We start from the raw sequence: 17,115 nt of genomic DNA on the forward strand, positions 1-17,115 counted from the left end.
GCAGCAGGAGTACCTGCAGCACAGGAACTCCAGAGTCCGCGAGGAAGTGGTCAACATCTGCATCGTGGCTCTCCTCACTCACCCCAGCCAGGAGCTGGACTTGGCCAGGCTGGCGTTCGGGCTGGCTCCGGCGCTGGTGGACAGCAAGCGCAGGGTCCGACACGCCGCCTTGGAGGCGTTTGCTGTGCTGGCATCTTCCATGGGCCCTGGAGAAACCACCCTCCTCTTCCAGGCGGTGGATGCTGTAGAACTGGAGGAGAACGGGGATGGGGTGATGCACGCCGTGCAGGCCAGGCTGGCCAGGAAGACCTTGCCAAAGCTGGTAGCCCATGGGTTTGTGGAGTACGCTGTGCCCTTGCCATCATCTGGTCATACCAGAGGGTCCTGTTTGCCCCCCGGAGCAGACACAGACTGGTTGCTGATGGGCAGCAGGACTCAGAGTGCACACAGTTACTGTGGGTATCACCCTGGGGACGATGCTCTGCAGAACTCCAGCTCACACGGGGATCAAGGAGTAACTCCAAGGAGAGTCCTGAGCGCGGGCAAGGGGAAAAACAAACTGCCCTGGGAACAGGAGCGTGCTGGAGAGGGGGACGGTGGCTCGGGAGTCAGCATGCTTCTCACAAGGGGTGTGGAGCAGGTATGTACGTGCAGCTCACTGGGCTCCTTTGCTCTCCTGTGTGTTTGGGGAGGTTAAAACCTCCTCAAAGGGAGGTTTGAAAGTTGTCAGAGGCTTATTAAGTGATTAATTAGATGGTGTTTGTGAGGTGCAGCCAACGCTGCTGATGTTTCATGTGCCAGGATCTCTGTGTGTACCTGGATCTGGGAAGGCAGATTTCAGAACTCCTTATGTCAGATTTGACACTCGGAGCAACCAGACAACTTATCACTTACAAAAAAACCCCAACAAATCACCAAACCAAAACCCACAAAACAAACAAAAAAACCCCAAACACACACACAAAAAAACCCCAAACCTCAACTTTTTTTGAAGTTAGCTGGACTCTGTGAGGCACTTTTTGCCTCTAACCCTGGTGACCCGTCTCTGGCAAGGGCTGGCTGGAACCCTGGGAGTGGGGTTCCAGGAGTGGGGAGGGTTTCAGAGCTCGTTTGTGGTGCTGTGTTTGAGAGCAGAGCACCTGACTGACTGCAGAGAGTTTCCCAAATACAGCAGCTGCTGTATTCCTTCAGCCCAGGCTGTGGGGGCTGAGCTGGTGCTCTTTGGCAGGGTGCTGACCTGGATAAAACCTGGGAGCTGCCAAATGTCTCTGTGGCTCTTGTTCCTCAGTCTGAACTGACGGGAGCAATGTGGGTCAGGCTGCAGCAGCAATTCTGATTGACCCAGGTTTTGATTTTACCACGTGCTGACCACGATGGCAGCTGCAAAGGGACTTGGGGATAATTGTTGAGGTCCCTTTTGTGTTGGTTCTGTCCTGTTCTGTGACATCTGGTTTGGATTCCATCCCTGTGTATCTGTCTGTGTGTGGTGGGCTTTCAGTTATCTTTAAACTGGAGGGGTTTAATTTCTCCTAACTTGATCTCCAGCAAGTGAGTTTAAACAAGAGAATCTGTTCAGAAAATGGAAAGCTGTGTAGCACAGACTTCCTCACTGCCACAAAAATCTAGTTCTTAATTGCTTAGTAACTCGTTCCTGTACCAGATGAGGTCATGAACGGTGCTGCTTTGTGAAGGCTAGCTTTTAATAAAGGCTCTCAATTAAAAAAAGAGGTTAATTGACATCATTGTGGTGTAAAAGCCTTGAGGTTCAGGTCTGTACTTGCGTGCACACGTGCTCACGCCCTTCCTTGGTGTAGGTATAACCTCTGTTCAGACTCCTGAAGGGATCCCTGTCTTTTTGAGTTGAGGAATCAGGCAACTAAGTTCCCTTGGGTTATTAACTAAGTTCCCTTGGGTTATCTACTAATTAACTAAGTTCTCTTGGGTTATCAACTAAGTAACTAAGTTCCCTTGGGTTATCTACACAGCAGATAGGGTCTGGACAACAAGCTATGTGAGAAACACCTCCAGAGCAAGGAAGTTTTTCTTCTTGAAACAACTTTTTGGGATTAACTGCTACAACCTGTATAAATAAGAGTTAATTCCCTAGGCAGATTGGGTTGAGTTCTGTACTGCTCTCTTGTTTGCTGTTGGCTGGGTTTGTGTTTCTCTGCAGACCATGGACAGAAAGCAAGCCAAGGCAGGCAGCAAAACCTGGCTGTGCTTGGGGTGGTGGGAGGTTCTCAGCCCTCCCTCGAGGTCACGGTTGGGTGCTGTGGAGGTTTAATTGTTTTTCACCTTTTTGTACATGTGTTTGTATTTATCCCTGTAAACTGGGAGGAGTGCCCAGAGTTCCCAGCCCTGGAGAGAGGGAGAGAAAGCGATTAATTTATGGTTTCTGTTTTGCTGCATGTGTATGAACTTCAGTTTGACCTGGGGAAGCAGCTACACGGTCACGGCTTCAAGTCAGTCCTAACGAGGTGCTCGGTGTGCTAGGGAACATCCGTGGCACTGTTGTGATAGAAGTTTTTTTAGACTATATGTATTTTTATATGTGTAGTGTGAACTTCATGGGCACAAATCCTGTTTTATAATCCTGGGATGAAAACCACCCGAACTGCTGTGCATGGGGAGTGCTCGGTGCGTGTGCGGGGGGTCTGGGGTTGGTTTGGAGAGTTGTTATTCTCCAAGGTGGGCACATCAGCAGCAGCCTGGAGGAAGCTCTGATGCAGGAGAGCGAATCCCTCCTGTGTGTGACAGTGAAAAACAGACCTTCAGGTGGACTTCCTACACCTGACAGCCACTTGGCTCATCTCTTCCTCATCCCAGCGTTTGTCTGTGTGGCTGAATCGCTGTGGGAGGACAAGGGCTTCTGCTTCTCTCTGTGGAAGGCTTTTCCAGTTACAGAGCATCATGCACATACTGCAGGTTTAAACTAACATTTTCAATTTGTGATTGCCTTTATTCTTACATCCTTGGGTATTATTATACCAAACACTTCACTTTGTTCCTACTACCACCAAACACTTCACTTTGTTCCTGCTCATGAACAGCTGTAGAGCTGCTATTTGTGCCCTCTCTTTCTGCAGCATTAGAACAGTGTCAGTTTCAGGCTTTATTTGGTAAGAGCCTGGTTCTGAGCAGGAGCTGCTTGTGACCATCAGCCCAGGTTACTTTCTCAAACCTCTCTGCTGCTGTGCAGGGACTCAAGCTGTGAAGTTAACCCGTCTTACTTTGGTTCCACTGCTGCCATGTGCTGTGCAGTAGATGGCAATGAAAATAGTACAAGGGGAGAAAATCCTGTTTGTCACCTGCTGTATTTAGAATCTCAGACTGGTTTGGGTTGGGAGGGACCTTAAAGCTCATCCAGTCCCATCCCCCCTACCATCAGCAGGGACACCTTCCACTAGACCAGGTTGCTCAAAGCCTCATCCAACCTGGCCTTCAACACTTTTATTCCTATTTATTCCTTGAACACTATTTATTCCTTTTTAAATAAGAACTAATTGTTTTTGCACCTAATGACTGTTTTTCTGAGACATATCCCGTGCCTGCTAGAGGTTCTGTTCGTTGCTGTTTCTTCCCTCTGCTTTCTGCCTTGTTCTGTTTGCCTCTCACTTCCACTTTGTGTTGTTTTCTTGCATCTCTAAGTCAGTAGAAAGCAGATGGGTAACTCTGAGGTGTCAGGATTTGAAGACTTCCATCAGTTGCACTCCACCAAAGGAAACATGTTCATGCTTCTTGTGCACTTGTACTTGAAAGACATCTGAGTAACCAGAAACCTTCAGTTCACTAGGATTCCTTTTCCACTGAAGTTTAACTCCTCCCCACGTAGCTTTTTGCTGATGTGCAGGTAGGTACTGACAGGAATAACACCTGATGTCAGGTGTGATAGAGATTGAAAGCTGCCAGTTTTGACTTGGCTGTGGACGACCCAGGACGGATCTGACGGCTGCAGCACCAGCTTGTTTTAGTGCTGTGGGTTCACCTGCTGTGAGCGATGTCAGAAGCGCTGCTTATGTCCTTGCAAAGAGACACCTGAAGCTGGTACAGAACAGCAGCTGATTTTTGTGATCAGTGGTTTGAAACGTTTGTTTCAGCCCGTGGGGAAATGCAAGCTGTTTCTTTGCCAGCAGGCAGTTAGAGGAGCGTGCTCCTGGCAGGCATTAGGTTTTACAGTTCCCTTTCAACTGGTTTTTGGGAGCTGTGGTTTTACAAATCCCTGTGGATTAACAGCTGCCCACCTACCAAGTTCTTTCAAGACATATTAAGTCAAGTGTGAGCTGGACCTGGCTGGAGGAGTAGCTTTGCCTCTCTCATACCAATTTAGTTCTCTTACACTGCTGTAACCATCGTGCATTTCTCTCCCATAGCATTTGTTGAACTGGTGCTGGTGGCACTTGCTTGTCCCTCAGAAATAGTGGTGGCACTTGGTTCTTCAGCTGTCTTGGGGACATCTTATTATCTGTGGTTTTTGGTGATTTTTGGTGCAGTATTTGCTGGCTTCTTGGTGGTGCTTGTTTTGTGATGTCTGTGCCACAAACCTGCTCTTATCCCACGGTGTGTATATATCTTCAGTGCAAGTGGGTGAACTGTGTTCTCACTTAAGGCACACTGGGACCAGTAAACCTGGACAGTGTTCCTCTACTTGAAGACATTCCTTGTTAACTGAGAGAGATTGCCATAAGCTGTATAAATAAAGCTCTTTTCCTTGAGGCATTTAACAACCAAAATAGGAGGGAGAAAGAAAGTTAGCCCTGTATCTCTTCTTAACTGTTTTCAGGAGGTATGTCATGCGTAAAATATGGGTAGCTGACTTCTTCATGTAAACATAAAAAATCAATTATTAATTCAGACATTCCTTTGAAATGTATTTGTTTAACAATTAACTTTTGGAGTCATTCTCTGGCTGAAAGGATGCATTAAACGAGCTTAATGTTTAAAGTTGTTTTTCTACCAGTATTTTTAGGGTCATGTTACACAGTGATTGTCCAAGGCCGTGTCTAGACTTTCCTGATCGGATAAGATGTGAAGTGAAACACGTGTAAGTTAATGTGTGCTTTATCTACCTTCTGTTTTTAGCACATTGCCTTCAAGGGTTTGTGTAACTGCAGCTCCTGCCCGTGATGCTAACTGGGGTTATTGATGAAACCTTTCTCTGTAGCCCTTGAAGTCCTTTGATTTTCTTTCATACCCACCTGTAACCTGACAGTGTCGCGGGGCTCCGAAGGGGGATCTGACCACACTGACAAACATCCCCAAGGGTGTCTGTCCTGTGCAGTGTGTTTCTGTGCAGCACAAAGTCCAGCTGTGTCTGTGGGGACAGGGGTGTCAGCCACCTCGAGCAGTGGAGGCATCACCACCTAACGATGGTTGGCTCAGTACTAGAGAGGCAAGCTCAGGGTTCATAGAATCACAGACTGGTTTGCGTTGGAAGAGACCTGAAAGCTCATCCAGTCCCAACCCCCCTGCCAGCAGCAGGGACACCTTCCACTAGACCAGGTTGCTCAAAGCCTCATCCAACCTGGCCGCGAACACTTCCAGGGAGGAGCAGCCACAGCTTTTCTGGCCAACCTGGGACACTGTCTCACCACCCTCACACCAAAGAATTTATTCCTCATCTCCATCTCCCCTCTGCCACTTTCAAGCCATCACCCCTTGTTCTGTCACTCCCTGCCCTTGGCCAAAGTCCCTCCCCAGCCTTCCTGGAGCCCCTTCAGGTACTGGGAGGCCGCTAGAAGGTCTCCCTGGAGCCTTCTCTTCTCCAGGCTGAACAGCCCCAACTCTCTCAGCCTGTCCTCACAGCAGAGCTGCTCCAGCCCTCGCATCATCCTCGTGGCCTCCTCTGCACTGGCTCCAGTAGCTCCATGTCCTGCTGTTGGTGGCCCCAGAGCTAGAGGCAGCACTCTTGATTTGTTAGATTTGCATCAGGCCATAGTTATATTCAACCTTACAAACCCCTTAGTGAGAAGCTCTAAAGTGAGAGATGTTTGAACTGCCGCCACCTCGACTTCCAGGGGATGCCCGTGTTCTGCGCTCGGAAAGGAATCTTCTCCCTAGTTTTAATGGCAGTCTAAAAGGTGACTGATGGGTCACACAGAGCCTCCAGCTCTCTGTTTCAGAGCCAGACAGTGCCACCAAAGGCCTGGAGAGAAGCAGTGAGTTCAGAAAACAGCAGGACTGTTTGGTCACCTGAGGAGCTGCCTGGCCCCGACGCTGCGGCTGACTTGGAACGAGTCACACGGGCTGGAAGGGGAGCCAGTGACACAGCCCAGCTGGGTTCTGCCGTGAGCTGTGCTCACAAAATGTGGCTCTCACGGGATATATAGCACACACCCCTTAGAAAAGTCATTGAAGACCACATTTATAGCAGCCTGTGTTTAATCTGTGGGTCTCGTTCCTGCTGTCTGGCATCCTCTGGTTGAAGTGCGGGATGTCACACTTCAGTGCTTTACGTGCTGAAATTGCAGGTTTACAGCTCGAGGGCTGTTTGCAGCACCTCAGCTTTCCGTTATTCTTTCTTTTGGAAAGCCAAACCCGAGTTTATCCAATAAAGCATAATTATCTGTGCTTCTCATTCCTGGCAGCTGCACACATCTCTCAGAGCTGCAGGACAGACTCTGCCTCTGACTTTACCTTCTGCTAAAGCCCAATTTAAGTAGCCCGACCTCCTCCTCTTTACATGGAGCAGAAGGAGTTGCTGTCACCACTCAGCCTGTGTTGGTAGGCTGAAGCTTCTCTGGTTTCTGGCTAAATTAATAAAATAGTGACTTTTTTGGTTTGTTGTTCTTTTAATTTGATTTTATTTTTTTAAGTGCCTGCAGTTTTACCTGCTGAAGCATGTACTGACAGGAGCCTTACAACAGCATCAGAGGAACGCTTGGCCAGAGATCGGAAATACTTGGCAAGGCAGGGTGGTAATAAACTGTATAACCTCATGAATATTTTCCTTTATACTTCAGTAAGGTCCTGTTCATTTCTAGTCCCGAGCTGGCCGAGCCAGGCTCTCAATGTTCCAGTTGTTGTCTGTAAATCCAAGGGATGAGGTTGTCTGAAGTGGCTGAGGCGAGTGTTTTCTTTCTGGAGACACTGATGTACCATGTCTGCTCCCATTCCTTGGGCTCAGCCCTGGAAATTGTAAACAGTTCCACTCTGAACCAGACCAATTCCTATTCCGAAGTAAATGTTTATGTTGTTTTCTTTAGGACTTGACATGATCCACTGAATTTTTGGGTGCTGATGTTCAGTAATTGAAATTGGCCTGCTGTGACAAACGTTGCGTTTCCCAGCGGTTCCCCAGCTTGTGCCATTTGTGAGGAGTCACACAGACGAATTTAAGAACACTGCACTAGCAATCCCCCATTCCCTTTTAACTCTCACCTTCTATAATTCCTATTTAAGCAAGCTGTTAGAACAAAAACACTCTGCAGTTTGGGGTCCAGAAGTATTTTCTAAAAAACTAAATGCTGTTTGTTCTGTAGACCTTACTCACTCCCCCGCCCTGCCGAAAACACACAGAAACAAACTGGTTGCCACAGAATCAGCTAACAGTGTGCTGGGAGCCCCTCGCTGGTGTTTTGGTAGCTAAACTTTCCCGTGTTTGCCTTGAAAATTTAGCCTGCTGTAAGTAAAACGGAACATCCCTCGTAATTATTGCAGGGTAAGAGTTATCTCACTACCTGCTCTTCCACACAACTTCAGTTTGGCAATAGAGTGGAATTCTTCTCCATTTACATACTGATCTGATAATCACAGAACCTCATAGCTGGACTTGATGAAGAGCTTAGTGAGTGTTCCAGTGATCACAGAAATTAGCTTTGTGAAACAAATGCTCTTTGGTTTCTGCAGTGATAAGGAGGATTAAAGGGACATGGAGGTTGACCTGTCTGGGTGATAAAGTTCTCCTTTCACTGTGAGTTGAGCTGTCAGCCTCTGGAATGTGAGCCATGGTTTTTCTGGAGGCTGGGACAGAATTTTGATCAGATACCGTTATTTATTTGTGCTATCATTGATCTCTTCCCTGGGAGCACGTTATTGATGGCTGCTGGGTGTTTGATTAGGAGGACCTTTCACCCCACCCAGTGCCACTGCTGAGCTGGGGAGGGAGTGAAAGGCCAGAGTGTTTGTCAGCGATGGGTCGCTCACAAGGGCTGTGCTTTGGTAACCACATTAATGGTCTTTTGCTGGGTGGATTCAAATATTTTCCAACATTTGGTGGTACCAGCAGAATTTAAACAACGCTGAAACCTTTTGAGAAATGCCTTCACCAGGATCTGTCATCTTCTTCGGTGAAAAATCTGTCGGCTTTTGCCACCACCCTGCGTGCCTGTGCTTACCAAATCTGTAATCACAGTAATTATAATTTGTGTACGAGAAATCAGACAGTTTTTATTCCTGTAGCTGGAATGGGAACAGCTGAGCAGAGTTGTACAGTCATGTTAGTGTTGTGTAATGTGCTCCTTCTGCTTGTATGTTGTCTGTATGGAAAAACAGGGTGTAAGCACTTTGTACAAGTAATGCATTTATTTACGGACTGAAAGGTACATAGATTGAAAATGATGTTTTCTGGTTGGCTGATCACAGAAGCAGGAATTCTCATCTCCTCCTGTATCCTGACTTGTAATAACCTGGAACAAATCACTTCAACCCATTTGGCCGCTGGTTTTTCCCTCGTTTTTAAAGTAAAACTGATGTAGCCGGGTGGTAAAAAGCCATCCCAGCGCTGCGCATCAGTGATAGCACTGCTGGGATTGGAGTCATCGTTCTTGCTCTGTATCCAGCAATCAGGATTGTTTCTTATTCTTTGCAAAACTTGGTGTTTCCTGCTCTGCTCTTGCTAAAGCGTTTCACAGCTGCGGGTTCCTGCTGCTGCCTGCCGTTAAAAATGGGATCTGTTTGATCCACTTTGCACGGAGGCTCCTGAAGGTCTCCCTGGCTGCCCTGTGCTTTGAGCTAAGCGCTTGCCCACAGACATTTCACCTGAGAGTCTAGTCCCTGAAGGCCAATTAAAAAGCCTGGTCCTGCAATTAGCACTGGCTTGCAGGGAGGAGGATTTCATGTCAAGTTTTCAGCTTTTGAGCATTTGGGTGGATTTGTTTAAAACGCTGTTCACTCAAGAGTTCGGCTCGTCGTGTGGGTGACTCCAGTGATATCTGCTGAACGTGGAGGACGTGACATGCAGCACGTAACAATAAATTGGAACGTACATTTCTGTAAATAAAGATGAAATTTTTGCTGTTTTTATTAACCACAAAGCCCCTCCCAGGAACAGGGCGGCTGTTCCATTCAGGAGCCCGTGTCCACGTGTACCCTGGCCTGGGTGCAGGGATGAACAGCTCTCCCTTTGGGAACTCGCTGGGTTTTTCAAGCACTAAATGGAAATACAGGCAAATTGCTGCTTCACTTATTTATTGCTAATAAATACCATGTGTGAGGTTTGGGGTTTTTTTTCATTTTTAAGGGGGGACAGTCTTAGAGGGAGCAGGATTAGAAGTACATCATTTAAAAGTTTGAATTGTGAAGGTTGTTTTTTTCAAGAGGAGTCTCGTTGGTAAGGTGTGGAGGTTAAATTTGTCTTGACTTGTATGTGCATCTTGCTAACGTGTTGTGAATCTTCTCCACTTGGAAGAGACCTGAAGGTATTGTGGAAACTCTTAAAGCTTTTTGTCTATATTCCATAACCATTAAAAAAATTATATATTTTCAAGATGTTATGTGTCAAAGTCAATATTCTAATGATCTAAAACCAATTAGAGTATGCTCATAGCCATGCTGCTCATCTCATGACTGTGCCGCTTCAAGTTTTAAGTTCTGGCCATGCTTTATTTTGTGATGCTTTTATGAACCCTCATTAAAATGTGAAATATTAAATTAAACCCCATCAAGTTATTAGAGCATTTAGCTGTTATTTATTTGATCCACTCATTTAACCTTCAAGACACTGTAATCTTTCCAAGTACAATGAGATTTGTTCTGCGTGGAGCACTGAGCAGACTTCAGAGCTGGTGGTTTGCAGGGTCTGCATATATTTTTATAAATGAATGTACTGTGTAAGTGTTAGACTACAAATTCTCCATTCACACAATCAGTATGTTGAGTAAAGGAGGTTTTTAGGCTTAACATGATGCTGTTCTTTCCAATACTGAATAAATATTTCCATTTCTGTTCAGACTTCTCTTTTGGCCTCTGTGCGGAGCCTTGTCTGTGAAAGGGGAGAGCAGAGTTAATATAGCCTGGAAATTATTTAAGTTACTGATTTTATGAGTTAAATCAGAAAGCAAGAAACCTTTATTTAAAGCATGATCTTTGCTTTGCTAAGTATTTGTGTTATTCAGAGTTTTCCTGTGTAACTATTTCCCATGTAACTGTACCCAGTTCTCATCACAAGGTGCTGGTATTACCGGGTACAGCTTTTAGACTAAATCAGAAGCATGCTTTTTTCACACCTCAAGTAGCTGCTGTCTATTTAAACACTTACACAGCTTAATGTACATAATTCAAAATGTGAATGTTTAATTTTTAAAATTGATTAATAGTGCAGCTCTACCAGTTTTTGTTTGTTTTTTTTTCCCCTTTCAGTGTGAGTTGTGTCAACCTGAATTAGAGCGAGAACTGGAAACCAACTAAAATACTTTCTCATGCTTAAAATATTTGAAGTATCGGGTAGCTGGGGAAAGAAAGCTTTAACCTGAATGCTTTGCATTTAAAAATCAACTGCTTTTTATTAACAAAGGAAGTCTTGGCAGTTTGTATGGACGAGCCATACACAGGAGCTCCCCTGCGCTGCTCCCCGAGACCGGCTGCTGTCGAGCAGGAGACTGGGACGGCCGGACCCCAGAGCTTCTGCTCTCGCCCACTGTCACCATGCTTGTGTCACCATGCTTGTGTCACCCCTCGGGTCTCTGCTTTTTTTGTTGGGTTTTTTTTTTGGTGGAAACCTTTTCTGCCTTTTGCTCTCTGTTCATTAAGCTTTATCTGTGGATATATGCGTGATGAATCCCATTTGCTTCTGTGAGTGAAGGATTACGCCTCATGTACACTCTCTTGCTTTTCATTGTTGAAGTGATAGAGAAGAAAAACCTTTATTTTCCATCAGTTCTGTCTTCTTCAACACATTGACAGTGGTTTGTGTAGCTTTATAGTAAAGAGAGACAGCTCTGGGCTGTGGTGGGGTCTATGTGGGTAATTCTGCTATTCTGCTGTTTGTACAGAAAAGTGTTGTGCATTCATCTCACACACATGCTTGTTTCTTTGTTTTCCTTTTTCCTACAGTTCTCTACGTCCAATGATTTTCTTCACTCTCCAAAGTTAAGGCCCTCTCAAGGAATGCCAGTCAGTGACGAGGTATTTTTTAGTAGAAAAAGAGCTTCAAGGAATTTATTTCAGAATAGTCTAGATTTTAACTCTGAGCATTCTTCCGTTTGTGCTGGTAAGTACGGACACAGGAGAGTATTTCATCTGCCACTGACAAAATAGATTTAGAAGAACCTGAGCATAAATTTATAGCTTCACAAGCATGATTTATCATTTGTTGATTATTTGTTTGGTTGTCTATTTTCATTTACTACGAAGAATGGAGGACTAGGCACAGGGCTACGCCTCCAGCTGAAGCAGGTGGCATCAGTCCCATCCGTGCTCCTGGGGAAGCCAGCTCAAAACTTCAACTGCTCTTTTTCAGTCCTGCTGTGCCCACCCAGATTTTCACCAGTGTAGATAGACTCAAGAGAGTTATGTGAACAGATGTATTGAACACAAGGACTTGGGGTATCTCTGAGTTACAGAGCTTTCTGCTGCTTTTGCAGAGTTAGGAGAAAGAGGTACCATGTAGATCAGCAACAGAGTAATTCAGCCAACGTTCTTTCACGCTGTAAAATACAATATGAATTGCAGATAAAGCAGTAAATTGAAAGGAAACACAGAATTTTACTGACTTTTGAGCAGGAATACGTTGTTGGCTAGCATAGCAGTTATTATATAAAAGGTATGCTGTCAAGAGTTAGCTGATAGTGCCATCAGAGTATGAAATACCAAATTATAAAGTGGGCAGTGTGTCAGGAAGATGGTATTTATGTGTGGTGGGCGGTTCAGAGGAGCAGCTCAGCACATAGCGATTGTAGATTTGCATATTTTCTCCTTCTGCTTTGCATAAAGAGCTAGGGTAGAAAGCTGTGTGAAAAGTGAGCTCTAAAGATTGTTTCAAAGGGTGAAAAATGTCGTGTTTTTGCAAACCAGGTCTGTAGAAGAGTGTAGGTACAGTGCTCCACTTAATTTACACTAGCAGTGTAGACTCAGTGATGTGTGTTTTAATAGCTAAAAGGCATGTGAAAAGACTGGGCAAGACCAGGCCTGATTTGTTCTCCCCACTTGGCAGTAAGTTGTGTTCTCAGCTTTTTCTGAGGAGCACTGGCATGTGTGGCACGCCGAGTTTCCTCACTGTTACGCTGTGAGTGACAGCGCTCGAAAGGAACTACTGTGTCTGGGGTTTGAAGGTGTTGTCTTCCCTTTATTGTCATGTATTCAAAGAGGAGATTTTTCTGGGCTTTTCTTTTGACCCCCTACAATTCTCAGTTGGAAAAGTGCCCTGGAAGAACAGCCAGCCATTTTTCCAGTCTGTGCCTGTGAACAGTGTTATGAGATTGCTTAGAAACTCTTGAATTAAATACTTTGAAAGTAGTTATAGTTTACACTGAAAGGTAGAGTCTTAATCACTATTAAATATTACTGCATGTTCTTTGTTGAATACCATATGTTAAGTACTTACCTGGTTATTTGTGTTTTTCTTTGAAAGGTGCTATGGGATCTCATCAGCCACAGATTTCAGGGAAATGTGGAGCGCTTGGATACACACAGACATGTGGGAAGAGTGGTAGTGTGGACTCTGATTTACAATTTTTAGGATTAAATAACTGTCAGCAAGACAAAGGTATATGGATTCTAACTGTATCGTAAGCCAGTGCATGTTCCTTTGGAAATGTGTCTTTATTTCTGTGCTGCCTTAAGAAATAAAAGCTGTTAGTACACTGTTGTTCAGTCCCTACTCAGACATATTTGTGTCTTGCTCCTGCGTAGTGCTTTTCACTCGTGGTTATTAATTTGCAAGCCACACTTCTGGTATCTGACTGTCTCAGTGTGCTGTGCACGAAGTGGTGCTGTTGCAAAATCTGAACTTTTTCTGAAGAATTTCTCTTTAGAGTTCTGTTAATGTGTTAGGTCAGATCAGCGCATTCTGCTCAACAGCAAGGACCAGGTCAGAGCCTGGCCCTCTGAGGCTGGTTAACGTGCCTCTTTCAGTCCCAGCTAAGGTCTTGGTGCATGTAAAGCTTTAAATTCTCCTAGTGTTGCTTCAGTTTGTGGTGGTCTCTGTGCAGCTTTTACTGGACAGACAGCCGGGGTGCTGCCATGGCAGGCGTTTTTTGCTGCTGGTTTCAAAGGTGAGGAGAGGGATTTGATTGAGTGCACCTTCACCCCAGAGCTGGAGGCTGAGGTGAATCAGGACCTGTAACATGTAGAAACTTGTCTGTTCCTAAGACAGGTTTCTGTTATTATTACACAGCAGTAGTCGAAATGCCAGGTGTACACTTAGTGAAGGAAGGAGCTCGCTGTCTGGAGGAAGAGACGTTAGTGACACCAGATCTGTGGACAGAGCTGCTGTGAGTGCTCAGATGTGTTGGAGAAGGGATAGAGCTGACAGCCTCCTTGGAAGACATGTAGGAACTTCCTTTACTCAATTTACTTCTGGCCACTTATGGACTCTAGACACTGTCTTTTTCTCATGCCTATGGAAGGAAGGGAGAAATTTCCTCTTTGTTTTTTGTCTCTATAACTACAAAGTCAATGTTCTCTTCTCTTGGCCTTGGTCTTCAGAAGGCTGCCAGGTACTTTGCCCGTACTTGCTGGTTTATTCTCTGCAGACAGTTTCTGTGCCAGGTGTAATTGTTACTTGAGCTGTTCTCTGGTAGTACAACCCACACCTGACTTGGTTGTCTCAGTTTTGCTGCCCCGGGATCCCTGGGGAGCGCCAGGATGCTGCAGCCTCGGAAAGCAGGAGGAGTGGAAAACAGACCTCGGGTCTCATTTGTAAAGGGATTTTTTTATGCTATAACTAAAGGCATAATCAAATGGGGTTTTTTTGGAGTGACACAGACAATTAATAGGTTCCCCAAGCCTGACTCACGTTGTTAATTTTTTTTCCTCCTGGGATGTGCTTTTTCCCATTCTCCCAGTTGTGCCAGTGGAATTTGTGGGGCTGTACCCTGGGTGAGATTGCTGAGGTGATCTGGCTTACAGTGATCCTTCCAGAGGCTGTCAGGAACTTTGTTAGAACTTGTCCTCTTTTTCACTTGCCTGGTTAAAAGCCTGAGTGGGGAATATCCATATATGTGGGGAATATCCATCTGGTTTTCATGGGAAGCAATTAAAACAGTCTTGTTCCAAATCTACACTTACCTTTCCATTTTGACCTACTGGTTTCCGGGGGGGGGAAATAAAAAAAACGGGGGGAAATGGAATGTATAACTTTTGTGTTTTGTTTGTACTCTGTCACCGAGTTTTGAGAGTGGTGTTTGCAAATTCTGTGCTGCGCAGGCTTGGAATATGGAGCAGCAAACAACAGAACCATATTCGATCTGCTTGTGTCATTTGGTTTTTTAAATATAGTTCTTCACAACATGACTGCGAGATAGCTTAGGCTCTAACTCATTTGGTCAAATGAAGGAAAAGGAAGTTGATATTTTGAGGGACAATACAGTTTGCAAAATGAAATTAACCGATTTGTCTGTTTGCTTGGTTAAAATGCTGCCCTTCAGTTCTGACTGTCTGGAAGGTGTGTTATTTCAGTGTCAATTATTATTGTGAGAGCTGTCAAGGAGGCTAACTGCCACAAATACTGTTCTCTTTTTCTTTGCTCAGTTTGTGCCAGCCTAAATTTTTCCAGCAAGACCCAGAGAAGTTATTGCAATCAAGCAGAGCATACAGTGTCCTTCCAAGCTCCTAGTGCAAGCCAGGGGACCTTCATTCTGCCGTCTTACCCTCTGTCATCACCCAAGAACAGCCCAAAGCACATCTCCTCTCCAAATGACTCTCCAAAGAAGTCCCAAGATAATACCATGAACTTCTCAAACTCCTGGCCTCTTAAAAGCTTTGAAGGACTGCTTAAGCCTGGTTTGCAGAAGCAGCTTCTCAGTCAAAAGGCAGGAGACCATACAGGTAGGGATTCTGTCAATGTAATGAAAATGGATTTCAGGTTTGTATTTTGAGCGGCTTTGAGCAGTGGTCAGAAAGCTCCAGTGGCAGGAAAATGGGGAATTAAGCAATGCTCCAATTGCAATTAGAAACGTGAGGGTTTTGTACCTGCCCTGGTCTAGTCACATCACTGGAGGCTGCTTTGAAAAAGTGAAGTCTTTGTATTTTGTCTTAAAGCATAATATGCAACAATTCTGCTTTTCTTAACAGTAATGTATCAGGGGAACGTTTTTCTTCAAACCAAGATAAAAACAAACCCCCAAATCTTTCACTTTTAAAGAAAACTAATACAGAAATACCTGTTACTAATACTCTAATTAATACATTGTACAAGAAAAATATTACTCATTGCATTTTACCTTTTTGCCTCTATTTATATTTGGAAACGTGAGTATCAAATTCCCCACACTCAGGATTGCTCTTTAAAACCTGGTTCAGACAGCTCCATCCCTAATGAGGAGAGTCTGTGCTGATTTCACCCAGACACTGCTGTTCGTGGTCTGATTTCCTGTCTTTCAAGACCTCATGTACACATTGGTTACCCTGAAATAGTTTTACATTTATTTAATTACAGTTGCTTAAACAATTTAGCTGGGTTTTTTTTTTTTTCAAATCCATACTGAAGGCAATCTTACTTTCCATTAAAAATAGCTTTACTGTCTGTTGAGCTTAACCTGATTCCTTGTCACTCCTGAGGGATACCTTCTGTAAGCAAAGTAACAGTTTCCACATAAAATTTTGCACTGATTTATAGAAATCTGTTTTAAATGTCATCTTTGTTGACACCCATATTTTTGTGCATATGTAGCAAATTTCTAAATTAATGCCTTGGAAGTCGTCTGTCCCTGGAGTGCCTGTAACTGTCTTGTACACGTGTGTTCACCACTTGCAGATTTTCTCTATATTGTCCATATGCATCTAATTTTCTGTTTCTTTGGAGTAACTTTGCTATTGTTACAGCACCTTACAGGAGAGCTTGTTAGGACACTAGTCTTTTTTTTTTTTCAATTAAGGAAGCTGATTACTTTTTAAAGGTGCTAAGTGTATGTTTGTATGCACGTGCATAAAACAATATTTTATGTTATTTTAAAAGAAAGGAGACACTAAAAGTAGAAGAGATTGGTAACTGAGATTGAAATGCAGAGAGATGGAAAAGGTAGAGTCAGGAGGTAATAGAAAATACCATGTGAAGAGGCAATGATCCTAATGATTTTGTAAAATTAAATATTGAAAAACATGCACAAGTCGGTGTTCAGGAACGGGGGTTTGGTACACTTGGAAAATGTATGTTGGAGAAGGAATATTGAGAGTTTTTTCAAATGATGAATGGTATAAAAATAAAGTTAGATAGAGAATCACTGTCTTCTCTTGTTCTTGTGAGAAACTTAATTGTATCCCTGTGTGTGTATCTGTGTGTGTATTTATACACATGGATATGTGCCTACCTGCATGGAGGAGCTCAGGCAAGGGTTTGGTGACACCAGGTTTTAATTACAAGGAGGTATTTTTTTGATGCCTGTTGTGGAGATAACTACTGCAGGCTGCTGGAGACACCAAAAGCAAGGAGTTATTGATGGAGGAAGTGGATGTGTGCACCAGGATGGTGGGTCAGCTCATGTCAAACCTCTGACTGAGGAACTTCCTAAATCCTGCCTCAGAGTCAGTTTCTTACCTTGTTAGGGGACAGGCCTTTCATCTGACTCAGTACAGCTCTTTTTATGTTCTTGCTGGTTTTATTTGAATTTGCTCTGACTCAGCCAAACAAAATATCCTTCAAATTTATTTATAATAGTAAATAAAATTGTCTGCATAAGTATGTTTTTTAATACCGCACTGTAAAAGGAGTTTTCTAGTGTGACACAGAAACGAGGCATGGTG

At 44.3% G+C, this 17,115-nt stretch overlaps 1 protein-coding gene across 1 annotated transcript in view; it reads left to right on the forward strand.

Moving 5' to 3' along the window:
* Window positions 1-4: 4 nt before the first annotated feature.
* The window catches only part of TOGARAM1 (TOG array regulator of axonemal microtubules 1), a gene marked incomplete at both ends in the record, with an annotated part of 38,304 nt that continues 21,193 nt past the window's right edge, over window positions 5-17,115 (forward strand). Inside the window, 4 exons of the mRNA XM_029086710.1 lie at window positions 5-640; window positions 11,269-11,425; window positions 12,785-12,919; window positions 14,905-15,201. Of these exons, the coding sequence (XP_028942543.1) occupies window positions 5-640; window positions 11,269-11,425; window positions 12,785-12,919; window positions 14,905-15,201 (1,225 nt within the window). The remainder of the gene's footprint in view (window positions 641-11,268; window positions 11,426-12,784; window positions 12,920-14,904; window positions 15,202-17,115) is intronic.

This window comes from Antrostomus carolinensis, unplaced genomic scaffold (assembly GCF_000700745.2).
Source record: "Antrostomus carolinensis isolate BGI_N321 unplaced genomic scaffold, ASM70074v2 scaffold13849, whole genome shotgun sequence".
NCBI lineage: Eukaryota > Metazoa > Chordata > Aves > Caprimulgiformes > Caprimulgidae > Antrostomus > Antrostomus carolinensis.